This window comes from Pygocentrus nattereri, chromosome 19 (genome assembly GCF_015220715.1).
Source record: "Pygocentrus nattereri isolate fPygNat1 chromosome 19, fPygNat1.pri, whole genome shotgun sequence".
Lineage (NCBI taxonomy): Eukaryota > Metazoa > Chordata > Actinopteri > Characiformes > Serrasalmidae > Pygocentrus > Pygocentrus nattereri.
The window spans coordinates 27,437,043-27,463,112 of NC_051229.1; the positions used below are offsets into that span (position 1 = coordinate 27,437,043).

The 26,070-nt window shown below is 42.4% G+C and overlaps 1 protein-coding gene across 1 annotated transcript in view; it reads right to left on the minus strand.

Annotated features, from left to right (window-relative positions):
* amotl1 (angiomotin like 1) overlaps positions 1-25,807 on the minus strand; it is a 46,860-nt gene extending 21,053 nt beyond the window's left edge. The window contains 3 exon segments of the mRNA XM_017711749.2: positions 3,883-5,279; positions 21,263-21,370; positions 25,723-25,807. Of these exon segments, the coding sequence (XP_017567238.2) occupies positions 3,883-5,279; positions 21,263-21,356 (1,491 nt within the window). The 5' untranslated portion in view covers positions 21,357-21,370; positions 25,723-25,807.
* Between the last annotated feature and the right edge of the window lie 263 nt (positions 25,808-26,070).

Sequence of the window (26,070 nt, forward strand, 5' to 3'; positions counted from 1 at the left end):
TTGCCAGAAGCCCTGACTGTTCAACCAGCTCAGCTCAACAGCCGTGTTTCTACAACAATCTCATCTATAAAAGGTGTACTACATGTTTGGTTAAGTTTATATATGGGTATATTAGTGTCTCCATATGTTTTGCATGAAATACATCAATTCATGAACAGCGTTTTTACATCACTGGGGGCTTGTTAGTGCAGTACCTTGGTTGAGTTTGACAAGGCACAGCTCTTTATATCCAATGGAAAATCACAGACTGTACACTGAAAAAGACTTTCTATCATTCCAACTTCATCAGGTGTTGTTCAAACAAAATTTTTTCCCTTTTTCATACTCAATGCACATTTAATCACCTCTTTAATTAGGCTAGCCTGCTGTGATTAGCCACTGACAGTGCTATTTCTCTTTTTCCAATTGGATAACATTTGAATGCTTTAGCGTAGCCTTATTAGAGAATGCAAATGCATATGAGGTGAATGACATTTAAATTATCTTTTAGACATCCTTACAGCTTAATTACATGAAGCAAATCAATTCAGGGAAAATACATTTTAACTTTCCAATCTGCATTATCATTTAAATAAAGCGAATCATAAAGTTGGCAAATTAAATGTCAATACTCATATACGAAATGCAAATGTCATTACTGATTAAGGAATCTTCGTTCTGAGCCAATATTTGCAATTATGAGGCTTCAGGTGCTTTGAATTACAGTGTGCTTCCATAGTACAAGCTGCCAATTTTGGTATGTGGCTGCCTAACGTAATACATTCATAATCCTCCTCGTTAGCTTCCTTTTTCAACCTGTCCTATCAGCCTCCAAGCCAAATATGCCATTTGCTCCACTTGTTGAAATTCCTTTAACCTACAGACTGCTAGATAATAATAATAATAATAATAATAATAATAATAATAATCGTCATCATCATAATTAAATTATATTAAAGAGTTAAACAGTTAATAAACTGTGAAGTTGCATGAAAACTCTGCTGCAGGCAATTCACAACATGCAACTACTTGCATGGAAGTTTCACCATGTGAAGCCGGCCGTAGAAGACCCAGATAACAAAAGAAAAGAATTTTGAACGAATTATTTCTTTATTTTTAAAATAAGCAGAGAAGATGTGTTAAAACTGACTATTCACTTTAAACCATACCATCTTTGTGTTTGTAAGCAGATAAGGAGGTTTTATCATGATTTGAACTTGACGAAATTTGAATTTGATGACAAGTTATCCTGTTCAGCGGAATGAAAAAAACGCCAAACCCATCAAAAAGTAACATTTTTGTTGTTTGAGTCTTCGATACAAGCAGAAAACTGCTAGACGTGGTGTAGATAAAGACTGCAAACTGAAAAGCTTTATAATTAGTCACGTAACTAAGTAATTGCATTCAAAATTACAATAATATTTAATAGTAAAAATATTAATAATAATACTATTAACCTGCCCCACATCAAAATTATAATTTAGCTTGAGGAACTGAATAATTACACTGAAGAGACTGATGTGTTTAACTCTCTTGATTCCAACATGTACATCAATGTGTAAATATGAATGAAATCTATTGTCTTTGAGGTTATAAAGTGCTTTAATGTTCTACATTTTATTCACGTGAAAATGAATAAATCAAGTCAATTAAATGCAGCCAGTTCTTCACTGTATTTAAACTTTCACGCTTGGCTCTTTTCGACCTCCTCCACTCTAGATCTCTGAAGAATCTGGAAAAATCCTATTTGCTAAGATTCCAAAATAGCAACAGGCTACATCTGGTCAAACACTGGACTTGTGTTCTGCCTCAAAACCTTCTGTTGTCCACTGTTCCAGCAGCATTCCACTGTCCACACATTGACCTGCTGTTCCAGCACCAGCACCATTGCATTGTATAACCAGCACAACACGAGACAGAGAACAAGCAAATACCTCCACAGGGTCAAACAGCACAATAAAACAAACCCACATTGCTGACCCATGGGTGTCAGATCACAAAACCACATGCCTGGCCACCCCTTTTGGTGACCATTTGGTGATTGTACATGAATAAAATGCTTTAGATAAACTCAGTAATTGCCCAAACAAGTAAACATAAGTACTATTTTTAAACATGCTGACAACTTTGACCAGCATTTGTTGTTTTTAATTATGTTTGACAAGTAAATCTGACGGTACTTGAGTTATGTTAGGCAACAAGAACTACAGCTTTAACCGAGACAGATATTTTGGTCTGAACCCCAACGCAGCCGAGAATAGAGGTCTGCACACTATCATGCGGGGTGGGACTAGTTTTCAGTGCAGGAACGGGTGGGTAACCAGGAAACTGCAGCCGGGAGTTGCCAAAGCACACATGAACAGAAATCCCACAAATGAATGAACAGCCTAAATGAAGTAGAGCGTTCACTAATTCATATATATAAACAATATAAAACGATAACAGTGAAACGCTTAGAATGAAGTCATTCTAAAGAGCTGTGAAGCAAATACTTGCACTTTTCACATAGCTCACAGAGACAGAGCCTTCAGTCCGATGGCCACAGCTGCCCAGCAAAACACCAAAAATAACCACTCTGTGGTTTATTTCCTGTTTGTGTTTAAATTATGAATAAACAGCGTTTGGTGAAGTTACTCACAGTGAACCTGATGACCACGAATGCCGTGTTATTTCAGCAGAGAATAATGAATTTGTGAACAGACTTTGTCAGATATTGAATGTTCGCCTTGATGGGTGGGTGGGAGCGAGACAAAACGACTCCCGATTATCTGCAGGAGCGGGATGAAATCTTCCGGGAGCGGGACTGAAAAACAGTCCCATGCAGCCCTCTAGCCAAGAATTGGCCCGAACACACAGCTTCATGCTTTAAGTCAAAATCTGATCCAAGCCTGACAAAATTCAACCCAAAAACAGGCAAGAATTTTTTGTCCTAGTCCGACTCGACCCAACACACATCTTTCATCATCTTCCCGAAACCAACCTGAACCAGCCCGTCCATCACTAAAAAAGTGCAGAACAAAGTGTCGGTTACTGCATAGAGACAATAATGTGTAACGAGGAGCATGGTAGCGGACGCATGTGCGGAGGTAAGCGAATTTTATTGAGGGCAAATCCAAAGTCAGAGTCAAGAAGGTCCAGGGTCATAGAGCCAATACGGACAGATCGTGGGGTAGAAATCACATACAAACTATAAACAGGTTCAAACAACACAGCAGAGATTTAAACAAACATCCAACATAGACCAATACATCAGACGAAGACCGATACAAAGACCAGCGAACACTAAGGGCAAACACAGGGCTTAAATAACAAAGGGTGAACGAGGGACAGGTGGAAAACAGGTGGAGACAATCATGGGCTGAGACAGCACATGAGTCCCAAGCACCACCTCCTGGGTGCTGCCTCTGGTCCCACAGCGAGGCCACTTTAATTGGTCTCATGTTCTATCCCAGGGGCCGAGTCGGAGAGGAGGACGGTGACGCAGGCAGAGTAACAAGTTCTCTGTCCCTCTCGTTTCAGGTGCTCAACGCTGCCCTTAGTGAGAGCCAGCAGATGCTGATCTGCTGTCGGCAACGTGAGCCTCTTTAAAAAGAGCAGAGAGGGAACAGAGAGAGAGGGACAAGCAGCAGCAACAGACAGAAGAGCTGAAAATCTCGAGTGAGAAAGGACTGAAAAGGCTAGCTTTGAAGCCACTGAGTATGTGAATTGTTGCATTTGTGTTTGTAGTGAAAAATAAAGAATAATTGGCTCCAGCCTCCTGAGCCCATAGTAGCTAAGGCTGTGCTACAAATACAATCTGTGTTACTGTTAACTCACTGCAATAAAATGCAAGACGATCAATTTCTAAAGGCTGCACTGTTGCGATATGCGAAGTGCAATATAAGTAATAAAAGCACCTCATACCCGTTGCAGTTTTCCAGCTTTCTCGGATTGGCTCAGTAGCTCCTGTTTGAGTCTCTGGTTTTCTTCACTGAGAATTGCCAGCATCTGCTGAGTTTGGCTGACCATTGCAAAGGTTTCTCCAGGTACGAGCTGTCCAGGATGGCACTGGAGCTGGAGTGGAGATTGAGGCTGGTACTGGGATAGAGCCACTTGGTGTGGAATTAGACTGGAGGTATGGGAAGGTTCATTTGAAAGCTCTAGTGACTGTGGACCAGGACTTACACTGGATGGGTATATTGAATGTGTTTTAAGTTTAAAAGGGTACTCCGGAGGTGGACCTCGATGGTCCAGATAAGTTTTGATAGAAGGTAAAGGTGGTGGCGGAGGTGGGGCTGTAGCTTTGCTACTTTTGTTGTTTGGAGAAGGTGAGTTTTCAGGTGTTTCTGGGGTTTCTTTTGGGCTCAGTATAGATGGACCCCTGCTTTGCTTGGCACCATTGCGCTCCAGACTGAGTTGCATGATCCGTTCACTAAGAGAACGAACATGACCCTCCTTGAGTTCGGCCAAACCTTCATCTCTTGGAGGGGTGACCCCTATAAAACCTCGCTGGACCCAAGCCCGGCCTTCCACACGGGCCTTCATTGGTACAGCCAAGAGACATGAAGAAGAAGAAGAAAGGGAAGGAGGAGAGGAGAGTGATGGAGCAGAAGAGAGAGAAGGAGGACAGGAACTGGTGCTAGTTGGATTGTAGGATTGTTGCTGTTGGGTTTGCAGACCCAGATGTTGACATATGAGGTTCTGCTGGCTTTCCTTGAGGCTAGCTTGGCTCTGGAGGTTCTGGGGGTTCTGGCTTGGATATGGATTATTCTGGACAGTCTGGTTAGAGTTTTGTAGACCTGTATGTGTATAGCCCAGACTTTGAGCAGATATCTGCTGGTCATTCTGACTCTGGTGGCCTCTAAAAAGCTGTGATTGGGTCTTAGCTTCCTCATAAGATGGAAGTTCCAGGCTACCAAGTCCAGGTACACTCAGGGTTCCCTGAAGACTTCCTCCACTATTGTGGCCTCCATTCTTCTCCATTGAGCAGGAATCCACCTGATGTTCCTGCCCTTGGGGCTCCTGCCTTGGCTGAGTCTGAGGTGGCACCGGTTGACACAATGGTACCAGGTGCCCATCCTCTTCAAGAAGCAGGTTTTCAGTGGAGACTGGGTTGCTGGGCGATAGCATATGAGGGACGCCAATGATGCTGTCGTTTTCTGAGCCTCCCACGGTCCCTCCAGTCCCGTAACGTAGATGTTCCTGCATCAGCCGCTGGAGAACGGTTCCAGAGACGCCGTCCTCTGAGCTGCGCATACTGGCACCCGAGGCAGGGGGCGCCGTCGGGTATGGGCACACGCCAAACAGCTGAGCAACTTCACCTAGAGACAGACAGAAAAAGAATCAACTGCAAGATACAGGATATACGGCCCTGTAACATCGCATGATATCTTTGTAACTGAAATTGGATCATGATGATACTCTTTCTCACAATAATTCTGCAGATATTTGTTAGATTAAAAGAGACAGGTGGTAAAGTATACGTTTATACTTAGATACTTAGAATACTTTTTAAAAAGATGGTGCTTTGAGGGTTTTATACACAAAATGGTTCTATATAGAACCACGAAGACTCAAAGAACTTAAAGGTTCTTTGTAAGGCCCTAAAAGGGATCTTCTATTGTTTCAAGCATGACACCATAACAATAGAGGAATCTTTTTGGGTGCTATATAAAACCACCTATAGCACATTTTCTATCAGTTTGAAGAACTCTTTCATGATGCAGAGAACCCTTAAGCTATAGGGTGTCCCAATTCTTGTTGAAATAGATGGGTAGGCCGAAGTGTTAGGGCTACATCACCCTCCAAACAGAGGCTTTTTGAGACTCCAAAAAGAGTGTTATGAGAAAAAGAGAAAAACAAGCAAATTGGAGCACAAGAGACCAAAAAAACCTTAAATGGTGCAGTAAACATTCTCACAATTTAAAGTAGAATGGGAAAATTTCAACAAGAAGCTAGAGAATTGCCAATTTCAGCTTCACATCACTGAGGAATTAGGGGGGTCATAATAATTAATTCCCCCCCTCTTTGAAGGCGTCTGATCCCTAAATGTAACTAAAGCCCAGCAGTGAGGAGCTGAACTTTCCCCTCCTCTGCTGCCTACAGAGCAGCGCTAGTAGCTGTAAATGAAGTGATGCTCTTTTCATTTAAGGGTGCCATTTTCAGATGGAAGATTTCAACCACTGCCCTGTAGCTCAGTTTCTAGGGGCAAGGAGACACTCGAAAACAAGGGGTAGGGGTAAAAATAAGAAATGATTGGGCCTAACTCATCTGAGCCCAGTTTCCCAAAAGCATCTTATGTGATGCTTTCTAAGATGGTTTTGGGAAACTCAGTCAATGTCTGTAGACAGTTACTCCTCTGTGAGGGATTTACACTACATGTTGAACACTGGTGTGAGGATTTGTTTGAACATTAGTGAGGTCAGTTACTGATGTTGGATGGTCAGTTCTGGATCACTCCAACTCATGTCAAAGGTATTGGATGGAGCTCCATCACTCCAGAGAACACAGTTCAACTGTTCCACAGCCCAGTGCTGGGGGCTTCATGCCCCTGTATCTGATCCCTGGCACTGGGCAAGGTGATTTTAGGCTCATGTGCATACCATTTGCATCATTTCTCTAAAAGCCAACTAGATTTGAGGCAAAGCCAATATTCAGTATTTTCCATGTATATATTTGGCAATGCCAACTCAATCTTCCAGGATTAACATTAAACAGAACCGTAACCTTTACTTTATCAGGGTTACAAACGCAGTATAATAAAAAATGTAAAGATTTTATTTAACGCACCATTACACTGTGCTCTCCCAGAGCAAAACAAATGTCAGTTTTGATCAAAGTTAACTAAAGTAGCCTTTATAACAGATGATGCCTATTGGAATAAGCCTTTATAAACATTTATGTAAGATTATGTCAGTTGTCATGAAAAGCTTATGTAGGCATCATTTAGCCTTATGAACAGCATCTTACAGTAAAGTGTTACCCGATATATTTTATTCATGTAGAAATCAGGAATTTCACATAGGACTCAAGTAAAGTCAGCTGGTTTTTTCAGTGCATTTCTATAGAAAGCATCAGTGCTGTGGTCCAGGCTAGACTATGTATTTAATAACAGAAAAGAGCAGGGCAGTAACACTGTGTGCCTGTTTGTAGGTGTTTGTGAAAAGTCAGAGACCCATGATCAACACCATCGGTCACATTCCTTCGCTATTTCAGGATTACCAAACGGTAAAGTCCAGGATTAGAATTAGAAATGGATGGTGGTCAGACCATCTGGTGAGAGTTTCGCATACCTAAGCTCGGCGAGGTGCGGTCAAGACGGAAAGCGAGAACACAGCGGATGGGGCAAGTTTGTAACCGGATGCATTTAACCTCCCGGAGGGGTGGGTCAGCTGCGGTCCCAGAGCTCCACGTGTTTGTCCATTCTACGCACTGCTTCAAAGAGTCTGGGAGCTTTTATGAACCGTTGTTTAATTTTGTGATAGTTAATGCAAACACTTCAAACAGGAAACATAGACCAGAGCTCGTTAGACTACCCTCAGGGTAGAGGAACCTTCTGGGATCCATTTCGAACTACCATTTTCTTCACGAGATGCATTAATTTGCAGAAAAGAAAGTTGTCAGTATTTCTGTATGTATTTTTCAGACCCATAAATGCAAGGCTGACTATACAGTTGAAAGTCAAATCCCTGGTCAAATTATACACTTTGTTTATTTTCTGAGAGAAAATAAGTTAACACATCCTCTACAGGAAACAAACTTTATTTCCAATATCTTATGTTCAGCACATAAGCAATGATTACACATTAAAATGTCAAGTGTGTCTCTGTAGAGGACGTGTTCATTTATTTTCACTGAGAACTTCCAACAGAACGTTTGACCTCCACGACTCTTGCTTATGACGGTATACGGTCAGGTTCCTGTTACTTCAGTCACTTAGAAATTTATTTCAAACATTTACACCACCAGCCTTCCCTTTTCAACACCTTCTTGCTTGTTTAAACACATTTAAGACAGCATGTCTTACTCTCAGTGGGCCTAATTATACTGGCAAATCTTTAAGAAATGGGCCATAATTGGTAGTAGCTGGGGGTAAAGGCCAACTGGCTAAATGGCAAAGACCCCAAAAGGCGAACAGCCAAACAAGCTAACAGCACAACAGATAATAGCCCAAAAGGCATTCAACCCAGCGGCCCAAAACAGATTCAACAGCTGAAATAATCAATATATTTATACTATCAATATATTTATATAGTAGTTGGGTTCTTCTAATGTACGGTATATCTGGAATATCCAGCAGAAAGTGACAAATTATTGCCTATCATGATATTTGTGACATATATTATTTGTCCTGTTGCTGCTGTAACGATGCGATTTATTTCAAGATTAATATGCCTTCCTACTTATCTTCAGATAAAAAAGCTAAGAGCTCAATAGGCCAACACCCAAAATATGTCCAAAAGCCAACAGTCCAACAGCATAACAGTCCATTAGCTCAACCGTCCAGTAACCTAAGAGGCCAAGAGGCTAACAGTCCACTCACTCCTCATTAATTCAACTGTCCAACAAGGCTAACTACTAACAGGACAACAGCCTAACAGTCCCCATAGCTGTACAGTCCCAAAAGGCTGACTACTAACAGCCCAACGGTCCCAAAAGGCTGACTACTAACAGCCTAACAGTCCCAACAGGCTGACTACTAACAGCCCAACAGTCCCAACAGGCTGACTACTAACAGCCCAACACTCCCAAAAGGCTATATACTAACAGCTCAACACTCCCAAAAGGCTGACTACTAACAGCCCAACAGTCCCAACAGGCTGACTACTAACAGCTCAACACTCCCAACAGGCTGACTACTAACAGCTCAACACTCCCAACAGGCTGACTACTAACAGCTCAACACTCCCAAAAGGCTGACTACTAACAGCCTAACACTCCCAAAAGGCTGACTACTAACAGCCTAACAGTCCCAAACGGCTGACTACTAACAGCTCAACAGTCCCAAAAGGCTGACTACTAACAGCCCAACGGTCCCAAAAGGCTGACTACTAACAGCCTAACAGTCCCAACAGGCTGACTACTAACAGCCCAACACTCCCAACAGGCTGACTACTAACAGCCCAACACTCCCAAAAGGCTATATACTAACAGCTCAACACTCCCAAAAGGCTGACTACTAACAGCTCAACACTCCCTAAAGGCTGACTACTAACAGCCCAACAGTCCCAACAGGCTGACTACTAACAGCTCAACACTCCCAACAGGCTGACTACTAACAGCTCAACACTCCCAACAGGCTGACTACTAACAGCTCAACACTCCCAAAAGGCTGACTACTAACAGCCTAACAGTCCCAAAAGGCTGACTACTAACAGCCTAACAGTCCCAAACGGCTGACTACTAACAGCTCAACAGTCCCAAAAGGCTGACTACTAACAGCTCAACAGTCCCAAAAGGCTGACTACTAACAGCCTAACAGTCCCAAAAGGCTGACTACTAACAGCCTAACAGTCCCAAAAGGCTGTCTACTAACAGCTCAACACTCACAAAAGGCTGACTACTAACAGCCCAACAGTCCACTAGCTCTACAGTCCCAGAAGTCTAACCACTAACAGAGCAACAGCCCCTCACACGCTGACACGACCACCTCAGCCGACCAAAATAGAAGCTGCGCATGAATTCAGGCAGCTGTAATAATCACTAGAACCGGTTATACAGAACCACACATCAAACTAAACTTCAGACTAACGTTTAAACTTAACTTACGAATTAAACTGAACTGAAATCCTGCGCTGATCCGCAGTCTAACTGGCTAACGCGCCCCGGACTGGAAATGCTGTAAGAAGTTTGATCGTAAAAGGAAACTAACTCACTGCAAGGCCCGTTACAGTCCCGAGCTTAGGGTCGCAGGAGGGGCAGGAACCTGTTTTTAAGTGTTTTCAGCCGAGAGAAGGCATCACATGCTGCTCCGAAGCTTTATCACATCATCCAGGGGTACGGGTCGACCAGAGAGAGAGAGAGAGAGAGAGAGAGAGAGAGAGAGAGAGAGAGAGAGAGAGAGAGAGAGAGAGAGAGAGAGAGACAGAGAGAGAGAGAGACAGAGACAGAGAGACACAGAGAGAGAGAGAGAGAGAGAGAGAGAGAGAGAGAGAGAGAGAGAGAGAGAGAGAGAGAGAGACACACACACACAGAGAAAGAGAGAGAGAGACAGAGAGAGAGAGAGAGAGAGAGAGAGAGAGAGAGAGAGAGAGACTCACACACACACACAGAGAGACAGAGAGAGAGAGAGAGAGAGAGAGAGATTAAAAGTACTTTTTAAGTTCTTCTTCTTCTTCTTCTTCTTCGAGTTAAACAGGCCCCTCTCAGCAATCCCACCAACAACAATCACGACCATTCATCGCGGAATGGCAGGAATGTTCCCAAAGCTCCAGTCGAACTAGCCCCAGGGTCCTAACGCCCCCTCACCCAGTCTGAAAAGCCCCTCTGCTGGACTGACCGCCTCCAGCCTTGCCCCGGTAATCACATATCGCACATATCGGTCCGCGGGCTTGATAAACCGGCGCCCCGCTAACTGTACGCCGCTGCTGGTCCCCCTCGGACCACCCAGATTACTGACCTGCAGCACTGCTGGTCAGTAACTGAGTAAATGTAATGAGTTTCTGTACTTTAGTATTTTTGGTGTATCTGTACTGAAGTTTCTCCGTTCTGGGCGACTTTTTCCTTTCACTCCACTACATTTCAGAGTCTAATATCCGACTTTTTCCTCCTACATTTTGAGAAATCTGTCGTTCCTTTTGATTTCTGTGTGTATAAAAACGTAACATGTGTGACCCGAGGGCTACCTGATTCCAAATTGTGACCCGAGGGCTACCTGATTCGATTATTATTCGGTAACCAACCCAAAGAATTACCTAAATAAGGCACGCAGAGACGTTAAGAGGCTGGTATATTAACAGGTTTATTAAGGATAGAAAATTTGACAGCTGCACACATCATAGCGATCAGACCCACTTCTAAAATCACATCACCCTAGCACAATCTGGGCCTCGATGGGTTATTAATTACCAATGGTAAAATAACCACGCATAAAAAAAAGGAAGGAACCACAATACCAGCCTAGGTTCAACCCCCCATACTAAATTACACACTGTGATTAAATAAAATCAGTAGACAATGAAAAGAGATTACATAAATATACTTCCAGTCACCCACACTAATCAAATCAAAAATAAACCAAACGTGACACAGCAACCTTCAATATAGGTGGGACAGAAACCCGGCTTAAATGAGCTGAATATCCTCTACCTTTCAGCGTGCGCCTCCTAACCGTCCTTCCTAAATTAAAAAGGCACCAGATTAACCAGGGGTAAAATATATTAGGGGCTGCCCTGGGTCAAAAAGCCTCCCAATAATATACTAAAATATTCCTTTATTAACTATTCAAAAATGATGTAATGCAGAGGTATTAAAAAAGGGGAAGAAGAAAAAGCAGTGGCTATTGTTGCTGACCGTACAGACCGGTTAACTGTAGCAGGTGGAATGCACAGCGCAACTTCACTTTGTAGTACTTCAGATATCCCCAGGGGCTCACACAATATCTGTCACGCCACACTGCTGATTCAGAAAGCCCCCCACTCTCCCTTTAAAATAAATAAACAAACCATCATTAAGACACTAAACTGGGACCTCCTGTGGTTATTATTAATAAAAACCACCAATACCTGACAATACTACGACAGTAATACATATCGTAACTGCCAGCATTTACAAAGCATTTAAACAGCAACCGTACCTGTGTAAATGTGGGCTTCTCGCACACACACGGCGCCAGCAGGCTCAGTCACGTTCCTATGGTCTTCCCCAAAAGTTTAACATGCACATTAGCAACATACAGCTTCACGGATCTTCCCGACGCCGAGCTCAGATTTGCCCCCACGAGATCAAACGATACTTCGTTCTCCCTGCGCGAGACTATATAGCGGGTGAAGCCGAGATCAATCAAAACACCAGTGTCAAAATAAAAGCCCCCTCTATGCTTCTACCCATCACATCCACCCCTACTTTGAAATGTCACCGTCCCGGTGACAAACAAACCACAAGGGTTACCATGGTCTAAAGAAACACTGGACTGTATTAAGACTGGGCTGAGCTGTAGCCCCTACCTCCTCATGCTGGAAGGTGACTGATCGTGGGAGGTTATACAAATTCGAATGCTGGCCGGCCGTTTTCCGGGCTGAACGTCGTACTGGCACTGATGCCACTGACGGGGATAACTCAGGCTCTGGTGGGACAAGGTTTCCTACTGGCTCTATGTTCAGGTCTAACTCTGGAACAGCCTCTTGCCTCACCATCCACTGGCCAAAAATTGAATCCTCTTCACTACTACTTTCTGTAGAATGCTCCTCCACTGATTCAACCCTACTCGAGTGTTCTCTCTGTGAAGCCACTGGGGATGTAACTTGTCCCGGGACCACTCGTAATTCAGACCGGTGCAGGTTTCTGGTAGGACCTAGACCGTCTACTTGCCTAATGGTGTAAACTCTGCCACCTCCATCCAGGCACTTCACCACTTCATACGGCGTACTATCCCAGATGTCTTGAATCTTATTCCGACCTTGAAGGTGATTCCTTCTATAGACTATAGTACCATAAGGAAGCACAGGGGCAATCCCCTTTAATGAGGTCGGTACTTGCCGCCTGGTGGCCGCTGTTAGTTGCCGCTGTGCACTTGCATAAGCAAACCGTAGGAACTCTTGCTGCTCTTGCACCCAATCTCCTACCATACCCTCCACAATTTCTTCTTCCGCAACGCCCAGCAGTGCGTCAATGGGTAGTTGAGGTTTCCTCCCAAACATCAATTCGTATGGGGTGTGGCCTGTTGACTGATGCACAGTGGTGTTATATGCAAACAATAACTGGGGTAACTGTTGTGGCCATCTTCGTTTTTTCTCCACGGGCAAGGTTCTCAGTAAATCATGCATAGTGCGGTTAAACCTTTCGCACTGCCCATTACCTTCAGGGTGGTATGGTGTTGTTCGACTTTTCTGTATCCCATACAATTTACATAATGCTTTTAGCATCTCACCTTCAAAGCACCGGCCTTGATCCGAGTGTATTCGTTGCGGCACCCCATACACATAAAACCACTTCTCGATCAGGGTACGTACCACAGTGTTGGCTTTTTGGTCAGAAGTAGGGAATGCCTGTGTGAATTTTGAAAAAACATCTGTCACCACCAGTACATTCTCTCGACCATCGCTGGCCTTCTCAAGCAAAGTGAAATCTATAGCAAGGATTTCCAGAGGTTTAGAGGCAGACAAATGCCCTGGAAAAGTTCGCACCTTTGGAAACTTAGCTTTAGCTACTACACAACGGGCACACTGCTGACACCACCGTTCGATGTCCTTCCCCATCTGGGGCCAATAGCACCTCTGCCGCACTAGGTATGCTGTTCGTTCACACCCCTGATGGCCATGGTCGTCATGAAGAGCAGTTAATACTTCGGCCTGTAATGTCTCTGGTAACAGCAACTGCAAAAACTCCTTGTACTCCCCTGGCCCATGAGTCAGGCGGTAGAGCACCCCACCTCTCTCTCTTATCCGTTTCCAGTGCTTGACCAGTCCCAGTACAGGTTTCTTTTCCATTGCTCGCTCTTCAGAAGAAGGGGGTCGGCCCCGCCCCCAATACACTAGAAAAGCTCCTATTGTTGGATCCGCTGATTGGAGGGCTACAAGATCTACTTTTCGACGTATAGGAAGGGCGTCTATAGTAGCCAAGGACCCAACACACGGAGGCCCACCAGACAAATTTGGACCAATGGGTGGAACAGAGAACCCAGGAGCAAGGTCTTCAATATAAGAAGGTGCAGGTAAGTCAGGTTGTCGGGACAAAGCATCAGCAGCTCTATTGGTGCTTCCAGGTCGATACTTAATGTCAAAATTAAAAAGAGCCAACTGTGAGGCCCAGCGCTGCTCAACTGCACCCAACTTGGCAGTCTGGAGATAGCTCAGAGGGTTATTATCGGTTAGCACTGTAAACTTGGCCCCCAATAAGTATTCTCTGAATTTCTCAGTAATGGCCCATTTCAACCCCAAAAGCTCCAATTTCATGGAACTGTAATTAGACATATTTCTCTCTGTAGGATGCAACCCCCTGCTTGCGTATGCTACTGGACGTGGTTTTCCTTCTTGTTCCTGTGACAACACAGCCCCCAGACCCGTATGACTTGCATCTACTTCCAAGATAAAAGGCTTGGCAAAATCTGCATATGCCAAAACAGGTGCAGTTACCAACTTGTCTTTGAGTAGGCGAAATGCCTCCTCACATTCGTCACTCCAATGCCCATCTAGTAGGCTCAGTCTGGGTCTCGACTTAGCTCCTTGAAGGGTGGCCACTAATTTATGAAGCGGCGCAGCATATCTAGCAAATTGAGGGACAAATCGCCGGTAGTAAGAAGCGAACCCAAGAAAAGATCGAAGTTCCTTCACCGTGGTTGGACGCTGCCATTCTGACACCGCGGTAATCTTATCAGGGTCAGTCGCTACCCCCGAGGCAGAGATCACATGTCCAAGGTAATGGACTTCATCCTGAAAGAAATGACATTTCTCAAGTTTTAGTTTCAAGTTGTGCTGTTGTAATCTTCCCAAAACCATCTCCAAACGCTGTAAGTGGGACTCAAAAGAGGAGGAAAAGACCACAATGTCATCCAGGTACAGTAACAAAGACTGAAAGCGTTCATCTCCAAAAATACGTTCCATGAGTCGCTGAAAGGTACTGGGCGCATTACAGAGGCCAAAAGGCATTCGATTGAACTCAAAAAGGCCGAAAGGAGTGCAGAATGCTGTTTTTGGCTTGTCCTTTTCTGCCATAAGGACTTGATTGTATCCACTAGTCAGATCCAAGGTCGAGAACAATCGAGCACCCGCCAAAGCATCCAAAGATTCCTCAATCCTTGGTAATGGGTAAGCATCCTTTCTAGTCTTTGTATTCAACTGCCTGTAGTCAACACATAACCGTAGAGTGCCATCCTTTTTCTGGACCACAACAATTGGAGAGGAATAGGGACTACAGCTCACCCGCACCACTTCCCTCTCTAAAAGCTCTTGAATATGTGCCTTAACTTGCTCATACTGGGAAGGTGGAAGCCTGCGATAACGTTGACGAACTGGTGTATCATCAATCAATGGAATTTCGTGTTGTACTAAGCTGGTACACCCTAGATCACCTTCAGTTTGGCTAAAGACCCCACTATACCGTTGGAGCAACTCTTTCCCTTTTTGCCCCTGAGCTAATGACAAGGTAGGCCAAGAAAGATTAGACAGATCTAGTGGCTGACCCTCAACCTGTAGTGCCTGTATAATGGCAACACTCCCCTGATCTTCAACCCTCTCCTCCAAAATCACCACCGGGTTTTTGGTTTGTAGCGCTACCAAAAATAGACTTCCCAACACAGTACGGGGTGGTAGCCACACATCTCTGGTCTCCACATTAACTACCGGCACCCAAGTCTGGCCTCTACTAAAAGAAAGATAGGCTCTAGAAAGTAAAATGCCAGGTGGTAGCTTACTGTTCCCAGGCTCCAGCAATACTGACTGTAGTGATGACCCCACATGCTGATTGCCAATAGCTTCCACCAATTGAACTGAGCCTGCTGGAATGCGGATGGCCATACGTCCTGCTACCTTCACTGGGCCCAGGCAACCACTCAAAGGCAGGCAATCTAACTGATGGCATTCTTTGAAAGCCTGCTTCCAAACATACCCCACCGACTGCAAAGGAGGGGCCTGAAAAAGAGTCGAGCCATGTTGTTCAAACAATTCACGGTAACACTGGCCGATAACATTCATGCCCAATAATCCCGGGACCCTAGACTTTTGAATTTTACTATGGGGATCAACAGGATCTCTAATAACCAAAACACCCATTGCCGCCAAGGTCCTACCTAATACTTGCATATCCAACTCCAAGTAGCCAATATAGGGAACTTCCAAACCATTAGCTGCCCTAAGTTGAAGCCAGCGACATTGCTGTAAGGGTCTAAAAACAGACTGAAAATGTTGATTAAAAAATGTTTCAGTAACAGTAGTAACCATAGAGCCTGTATCTAGTAAGCAAGGAACAGAAACCCCTCCCATGCATACATCAATAACAGGACAAACTCCCATTAATCTAAATAATGGGCTAGAGGGCAAAGTGGAGCCTTCAATATGCCTAGCTGGCGGTTGGCCCTCCCCACCAGCCGGTATTAGTTTTCCTGCGGCTTGAACGGAATACCCGCGCTCCTCGATCCCCCACTATCTGGAAACCTACCCCCCCTAGATACTGGGTTAGATCCTCTACCTTCCCGACAAAACCTTGCAATATGGCCTGGTTGCTTACAACGAACACAAATAGGCCTACCAAAAGAATCATATGGATAAGATGGAGCAGTTTGACCCAAGAAAGCCCCCTGTGTAGAAGGTGACTTATTACCCAAAGACAAATGTGTCAACAACATATCCAGTTGAGCTTGCTGCTTTTTCAAACACTCCTTCAATTCAGCTAATTCATTACTAGGTTGAGCCGTTACTGCTTGGCTGGCAGCCCTATACTCACCTACTACCTCAAGTTGAGTATCACAGGAGTATGCGCGGGTCCTTGCCAATCCCCCATGCTCACCTTCTTCTACCCAACGAATAGCATCACTGCGTATAGTTAAAAAGGGAACATTAGGGTTAAGCCTCACTGTACGTTTTAACTCCCGCCGTAACATGCTATCCCGGACGTACTCAATGAATTGATCCCGTACCAAATGATCGCCATTTGCAATGGGCCTAGGGCTTTGGCGTTTAATAATCTCCATTAGGGATAAAAGAGAATGCGAATATTCTCGCAAAGACTCCCCTTCTAACTGTCGACGGTGGAAAAATTGCTTTTGTAATCCAATATAAGATTTAGAACAGCCATAAATATCAACCAGAATGGTGAGAATTTTCTCTGGATCATTTCTTTCACTCGCTGGGCGAAATTTAATCTCCGTTTTAGCTTCCCCATCTAAATGATCGTATATAAATAAGGCTTGCTCACGTGGCGACATGTGACGACCTTCCAAAGACCTGCGCACCTCCTCAACCCAATCTTCTACTGAGGGCATATCTGCAGATTTGCCAGAAAACCTAGGACATTTTCTCTCTCTTGGAATGTAGATATACCGCTCAAACCTATTTTGGCTAACCTCTGCTCGCATACTGGCTTGTGTCTCCTCCCCATTACTGATGCTAGCACCCACATTAACACCTTCAGTAGCTTTCAATCTATCATTTTCAGCTTGCAACTGCTGCACACGTTCGTTCAAAGCCCTTAGTTGTTCTTCCATATCAGAATTAGGCAGAGACATGTCGCCCAAAAAAAAACACCAAAAGGAGTCAATGTACTTAAGACAAAAGAAAGAAAAAGAAAAAATGGTTTCCAGCGTCACGAGGAGCGGTCAGGTCTGCAGTCTTCCTTGATAGCGGCTTCCTTTCTGGCAGCTTCCCAGACGACCCGGTCCGTGGTCCCACTGGATCTGCTAACAAATAACCACTGCTTTTCTTCCACCCTTTTTGTTTTCTTCTCTGCCAAAAATCACCCTATATGCACCGCTACCCTATCAAATATTAAATATCCCCAAACAAATCGGTTAATATATGCTCGGAAAAGCTACACCAGCACTCTAATCCTGCCGACTACGCCAAATTGTGACCCGAGGGCTACCTGATTCCAAATTGTGACCCGAGGGCTACCTGATTCGATTATTATTCGGTAACCAACCCAAAGAATTACCTAAATAAGGCACGCAGAGACGTTAAGAGGCTGGTATATTAACAGGTTTATTAAGGATAGAAAATTTGACAGCTGCACACATCATAGCGATCAGACCCACTTCTAAAATCACATCACCCTAGCACAATCTGGGCCTCGATGGGTTATTAATTACCAATGGTAAAATAACCACGCATAAAAAAAAGGAAGGAACCACAATACCAGCCTAGGTTCAACCCCCCATACTAAATTACACACTGTGATTAAATAAAATCAGTAGACAATGAAAAGAGATTACATAAATATACTTCCAGTCACCCACACTAATCAAATCAAAAATAAACCAAACGTGACACAGCAACCTTCAATATAGGTGGGACAGAAACCCGGCTTAAATGAGCTGAATATCCTCTACCTTTCAGCGTGCGCCTCCTAACCGTCCTTCCTAAATTAAAAAGGCACCAGATTAACCAGGGGTAAAATATATTAGGGGCTGCCCTGGGTCAAAAAGCCTCCCAATAATATACTAAAATATTCCTTTATTAACTATTCAAAAATGATGTAATGCAGAGGTATTAAAAAAGGGGAAGAAGAAAAAGCAGTGGCTATTGTTGCTGACCGTACAGACCGGTTAACTGTAGCAGGTGGAATGCACAGCGCAACTTCACTTTGTAGTACTTCAGATATCCCCAGGGGCTCACACAATATCTGTCACGCCACACTGCTGATTCAGAAAGCCCCCCACTCTCCCTTTAAAATAAATAAACAAACCATCATTAAGACACTAAACTGGGACCTCCTGTGGTTATTATTAATAAAAACCACCAATACCTGACAATACTACGACAGTAATACATATCGTAACTGCCAGCATTTACAAAGCATTTAAACAGCAACCGTACCTGTGTAAATGTGGGCTTCTCGCACACACACGGCGCCAGCAGGCTCAGTCACGTTCCTATGGTCTTCCCCAAAAGTTTAACATGCACATTAGCAACATACAGCTTCACGGATCTTCCCGACGCCGAGCTCAGATTTGCCCCCACGAGATCAAACGATACTTCGTTCTCCCTGCGCGAGACTATATAGCGGGTGAAGCCGAGATCAATCAAAACACCAGTGTCAAAATAAAAGCCCCCTCTATGCTTCTACCCATCACACATGTCAAAACGAAAGAAGCGCAAAGCCAGAGCACCAATCAGGGCCCAGCGGTCACTTTGTTTAGAGCTGGTTTTTTCCCCCCTGATGGAAACTGTTTACCTTCAGTGTTCGCGTCAGCGTCACTAATTAATGACGTTCTATTAAAAGACTGGTTTACCAAGAGTGACGCTGGATGACTTTCACCTGAAATGAGTTCATGAAGCCAGTCTGGTTATAAAAATGATAACAGCACATCAGAGCCAGAATTACTCTTTTAGTACTTTTACTTGATGCTCTTATTTTTTCAACACTGTGTCCACTCACTGTCCACTCTGTTAAACACCCCCACCATGTCAGTCCACCTTGTAGATGTAAAGTCAGAGACGACAGCTCATCTCCTGCTGCACAGTTTGTGTTGGTCATCCTCTAGTCCTTCATCAGTGGTCACAGGACGCTGTTGGCTGGATATTTTTGGTTGGTGGACGATTCTCAGTCCAGCAGCGACACTTTATTGTATGTGTGTATATGTGTTTAAAAACTCCAGCAGCACTGCTGCGTCTGATCCACTGGCACCAGCACAACACACACTAACACACCACAGTTACTGCAGTGCTGAGAATGACCCACCACCCAAACAGTACCTGCTCTGTGAGGGTCCGTGGGGGTCCTGACCACTGAAGAACAGGGTAACAGAGTATCAGAGAAACAGATGGACTACAGTCTGTAACTGTAGAACTACAGAGTGCAGCTATACAGTAAGTGGAGCTGATAAAGTGAACAGTGAGCATAGAAACAAGGAGGTGGTCAGGATGTTACACCTGACCAGTGTGTACATCACTACTGTCTGTTTTTATTAAGGTTTTATTTATTGTCTCAACTTTTTTGGAATTGGGTTCCTATAATAGGAGTAATACATGCAGTTATATGTATATAAGATAAATGTAATTATGAGATAATGAGATTTGTAAAAAAAGTAATTAATATTCAAATGAATTCCTGTTCATAATGTCCAAACACTCTTAAAATAAATATCTAACAGCTGCAAAATGTAATTACTAACATCACTGGAAACACAAGTAAGACAATCTGTTCTTCCATTGTCTATTCAAAATATAGCGAATCTATATAAAGAGGAATTCATCTGCACCAGCAGTGCTTTGAATACATAAATAATCTTCATGAAATGACTTTATGAGAAACTATGGCTTCGAACTTAATAACAATGAGATTTAGTCATCTGTGGGGGTTTTGCTCAGCAAAAAGTCTCTCTCTTTGAAGTCCTTGTCTTTGAGTAGGCATATTGAATTTAGTCGGTGTAAACGTGGACATCATATACACATGAATAAAATCTACTGTGCTGTGCAAAAGTCAGAGACCACCCAATCCCAGTAAAATTTACAACCAAAACAGCAAGTACAAGTTATTCATTTTTCAGTGTCGAAAAAACACACATTTAATAGTAACTTACACAAAAGCCTGCAACGCTAAGGATAAAATCTAATCTATCAGTATTTAATTTCATTTAATTTCCTAATAGAGTGTCTGATATTCTGTCCCCCTCCAAAGAGGCACTAACATTCACACTCACAGCTACCCAACTTCGCCCCAGCTGTCTTCAAATATGTTCCTCATGAGCATCTACCATGACAAAAGCTGATATTTCAGACCTTGTAGACCACCTGCACTGCCATCAGACAAACAACACTTAAAGCTTTCATCTTTGAGAGAGAGGAAAAAAATCAAGCTGATCTGAAAACATCCACAGGTGTTTTTGTCCATCTTTCCACTATGAGAAGACCACTCACTGAGAAAAAGGGACAAAGAAATTGACCAGGACACAGAAACTGGACATCTGAGACCACTTGCATTGTGAACGATAGTAAATGCAGAAGATGCAACCAAGTTCTAAGACTGAACTTCAGAGGTGTGACTGAAGACTGAAGTGTGACCTAGGAAAACTCAAAGCGGGTCCTCTGAAAAGAAGGGAAGCGGCAGGAGAAGTCAAAGAGTGGGCAACATATTCAAAGTTTGATATTATATTTAGTTAGCTTCTGTGTATTTTTCTTTTTTCCTTTTTTATCTTCATGCCATTAAATAAATCAAAGCTTGGAAAGATAAAATATAAAACTTGAGGGTTTGAGAACAGATATAGTTTCTTCTCTCATTTTATTTATGTAGTCATTTGAACAAACTCAAAGGCTATTCAATCATCTGATGTTTACATCTGCGGTCGATTGTCCCAGGTGCTTGAGCCACCTTGAGCCTTTGGACAATGGACCCAGTCAGCTCAGTGACCAGCTCAGCTCAGTATATTTCATTTAGTTGGAAATGATGGACGCTTTCGAAATCAACTAAGTTCACTTTCTTCCATGCGTGTTCATACCGTACAGCATGTCCAGAGACTGCTGTTGCTGGTGTATTCCGATCTGATCCAGCCACTGGGCGACATCATCAGGAATCCAGTCTCCAGGGTCCATGACCACTTCCCACCCTGAAGATATAAATACATAGTTCAGGATTTTATTCCGAGAGTCAGTAAAAACTCGAACTTATAGTACTCGTAGTTTATTTTAAACTGAGTGCATTCACATGCACTTAATAATCTGATAACTGCATAAAATCTGACTTTTTCAGTAATCTGATCAACATGTTTTACAGGCATTAGAGTAAACCGTTAATGGGGAAACTCCAGGTGTAACTGAGACAGACAGTAAACAGATTTCTGCTTTACAACCAGTCAATAAACTCACTGAATACAATGTGACAGAATTGTAACATAAAACTCAAACTGAGAGCTGCAGCTTTTTTACCTGAAAATATGAACATACATCATCTAGAAAATTAAGAATATTTAAATCCTTCATTTTGTCAAGCATGTCACGCTTAAAATTATGGTTCTTCAAGGGTTCTTTAGCAAAGAAAATAATTCTATGTGAAACCATGATGACTAAATGTTTTTTTTTTCTTACATCATGAAAGAGCTCTTCAGACTGATGGAGAATGTTTTGTAGATCTTTATAGAACCTTTTTTAAAAGTAGTTCTATATAGCACCAAAGAGGGTTTTCTATTGTTTTGGTCAAGCTTGCTTCAATCAAAGAATCCTTTTTGGTGCTGTACTGAATCACATGCAACACATTCTCCATAATCTAAACCCCTTTCATAATGCAAAGTGCTCATGATTCTTTGAGTGTTCATGGTTCTATACAGACCCGTTTTGTTTACCCTTCACAAACCATATTTTTGAAGTGTGTAATTGGTTTCAACTCACTACAAATGTGCTTTGTTGCTTTTTGCAGGGTCTTTGTTAAATGCTGCTTGTTTATTTCCAGCATCGCCGTCTGTTTTCACACATGTGCAGACTGAGAAGTATGAAAGAAATCAGAGGAAGAGTTTACAGCACTGAGAAATCTGATTACCTACCTAAAATCCAGCCTTTTTATCAGATTCCTTAATCAGATTTCAGAAATCCCATTATAATCGAAGAAATCCCAATATAATCGAAGTATTGAATGTATGCAAACACACTCAGTGAGGTGCCAGTTTATTACAATTAGGACTTTACCTAGTCATAATACACACAATAACTAAATAAGAATAAAAGAACGTAGTAGAAAAATAAAAGTATTGAGAAAATGGGAACATTTTTAGTTGGAGTGTGAAGGAGGACAGGGTGGAGCAGTTCATAACATAAAAAAGACCATAGTTTTATTACACACTTCTAAAACGTAAGAATAGCTCAGCCAGTTTGCATCGGAGTCCCTGTAGTGGCTGAATAATAAGCCTTAGTATGTAATAATCCTGGGATTTTAAGGGGTTAAGAAATCCGATGCAACTGATAGAGAACCAGGCAGATTTTTCTGGTTTTAACTGCATTGAAGATATTGCAAGATTTGTGTCTTACAATAGTTTCTAGAGTGAGAGTTTGTGGAAAACCCCCTTGCAATGGTATTCATACAAGGTGGGAGGAACTTGTGAAGAACTACACCTGCTTTTGGATGCATTAGAGAGGTGAGCTATTTCAGCACTAGCTAACGTTACTGTTAGGAAGCTGAATATCATACTGTGGTCATGAAACTGTCTTCAAATCATTACAGTGGAGAGAACGGCAGAGGTGGGAGCAAGTCACTTTGTTGCAAGTAACAAGTAAGTCTAAAGCCTTCACAGTCAACTCCCAAGTCAAGATAGTTTTAATTTAAGTTTAAGTTTAATTGACCCTTATTAGTCCCACTATGGGGAAATTTCACCTCTGCATTTAACCCATCCATGAAGTGAAACACCACATACACTCTAGTGAGCGCGCACACACACACACACACAGTAGGGGGCAGTGAGCACACTTGCCCGGAGTGGTGGGCAGCCCAATCTGCAGCGCCCGGGGAGCAGTTGGGGATTAGGTGTCTTGCTCAAGGACACCTCAGTCATGTGCTGTCATCTCTGGGGATTCAAGCCCTGAATGAGGCGAGTCTCAAGTAGAGTCCCAAGTAAGTAGTCCTAATCTTTCCTAAACAAGTCAGTTGGTGTTCTTTAGCTAAGGCCAAAACACTGAATATTGGTAACAGTACTGTAGCCTTTAAATGACAGCATGTTATCAGTGTATGGCTGTATATTAATTTATTATTATTATTATTATTATTATTATTATTATTATTATTTGACCCTTCCAAGTAAAATACAAAATATTTGGTACACAGATCATCCTGACAGGCATACTGGTATACAGAAATAATTAAAAAATTTCTATTGAAAAAAAAAAACAATCAAAAAATGTATTCTTTCTTAAATGGTGCAGCAGATACATTCCACTGCCCCCTTCCACTGCCCCCAAATTCCAGCAAAAAGCTAACAAATAAAAAGTCAACTTCAGCCTTGTGGTGAATATTGCCTGTGTTTACCTGCAGAAGCTGCTAAAATCGGTCAAACAGAGATGCTGTGTTTCTTTTGTTTTGCTATCATGAGGAAAATGGTCAGTTCACCTGGTGAGTTTCTCCAGTAAGGCTGGAGTTTATGTACCAAGCTGGGCTCATTGATGTTTGTTTCCAGCTTATGGAGGCGAACTTGAGCTCTAGCGCTTCTCTCTTCTTCCGGAATACAGCAAAGCACAGTAACAGACCTGCTGGCAGTGCTGTGCGTCAGATTTACAGTAGGAAACAAATCCATTCATGTAAACTGACTGTGTAACTGTCTGCAGTCAGACTCTCTTTTCTTCCACTTTGTGTCTTGAGTCTTTGAGTCATAAGGCTGAAGTCCAAGTCAGAGTCCAAGTCTGAGTCCGACTCATTGGTGTTGAAGTTGAAGTTGAGTCGCTAGTCTTTTTCAATTTTCTCGAGTCGAGTCTGATCAAACTCTTGACTTGAGTCAGCCTTGAGTTCAGACATCTCTGGTTACAGGTATAGTTATGCGTTGTTTGTAAAGGTTTGTGTCCTTATTCCTCCTCTGGTTAATAATTCTGCAGGATAATAATGTGTCCGGTTCCTCAAAACTGAAGGAAACTTGACTTTTTCTCAGCAAAGCTGTGAAGTTCGTGACATTTTCAAAAGCTTTTGAATCCAGGATGAAACATCCACTCACACATCCACGTACTTATCAAACATCTGTTTGAATAGTCTCAGCCGAAGGACCCAAAGAGGGACTTGGCATTTTAATCTACTAACAGTTTTCAGATCTCAAGACAGTTTCTGTATTCAGTGAGAAATTATCATGCTCGTTTGCATATTATTCAGGAGCTGCTGCATAAAACATCTATGTCGGCCTTTCATGAGCGATTCATTTTTTGCACCTATAAGTAATAATATGGCCCATATTTTACATATATGTAATTTAAAAATGACCCCTAAACATCTCACAACAACAGTAGTCTGTTTTGGTTATGTTGCATGTCAGTCAAATGACTGTTGGCCAAAGTAAGTTATGAAGCGCTGACCTGCCATTTTTTGGTCTAGCAAAAAAAATGAACATACAGTTTATTTCACTGCTGTGGTTGATGGCAAAAGTTTGGGTTCTTTTCTCTGTCTAAAAGGGTAAAATGGCCTCTGTCATACTTTAAATAATATGTCCCATGTATAAGTAATATATATCCCAAATGTATATATATATATATATATATATATATATATATATATATATAATGAACGTATTAATGAATGTATATATGGAATAATGATATATATGGAATGAACTTGAACTGACATGTTCATTCTACATATATCAATATTCATTATATATATATATATATATATATATATATATATATATATATATATATATATGCCTCTTTACACTGAACTTATGCCCCCACTGGCTACCACATGACTGCTACATATATTAGGGGTGTAACAAGTATCAGTGTATTATGATGTTGATTCTGTTGATTTTCATGCATGTAATGTAAATGTACATCAAAATCAATTGTAATAATATTTAATAATGTATTTTTCTGACCAACATTTTTGGTGTATTGTTTTTCTGTAGTAACTTCTAGTTACATTTCTATGTTCGCTTAAAAATAACATTAAAAAACAGTATAATTGAATTGAATTGTGAGCCACATTATAGACTCTATTTTCCTCATCAGAATCATAAACCAATTGAATTATGAGGTCTGAGGTTTACACTCTTACTACTGAGCCTGTTTCTCTCTCAACAGCAACAAAGAAAAGAGGAGATAAAGCAGCTTATGACACGACACGTCTGAAGCCTCTCTTTTTATCTTTTTATCTTTATCTTTCTCTCTTGGCGCTGTGTGAGCCTGATGGATTCATCCTTCTCTTTCTTTCATAACTTCTGCCTTACATGCTGTTTTCATTCTCTCATCTGTGTTTATGAAGCTGAGCCGGAGCACTTACCTGACGATGGTGGTGGTGGTGGTGGTGATGGAAGTGATGAGGCTGTAAATATGTTAAAGTTTACAAAGTTTTTTGTAGGAAAGCAGAACAGCTAAGTCCTCGAATCCATGGTAGTGTGTGTGTGTGTGTGTGTGTGTGTGTGTGTGTGTGTGTGTGACGCCAGAGTGCCGCAAAATATGTGCCTCTGTCCTGACATGCCAAGTTCAACGCTCTCTCTCTCTCTCTCTCTGTGCCTGGACATGCTAGGATCAGCACCACACAATCAAAAGGCCTTGGAACCTTGGAATGAGAAAACAACAGGGTGTGAAATATAGATAGAGAGACAGAATCAAAACAAAAAGATATGAG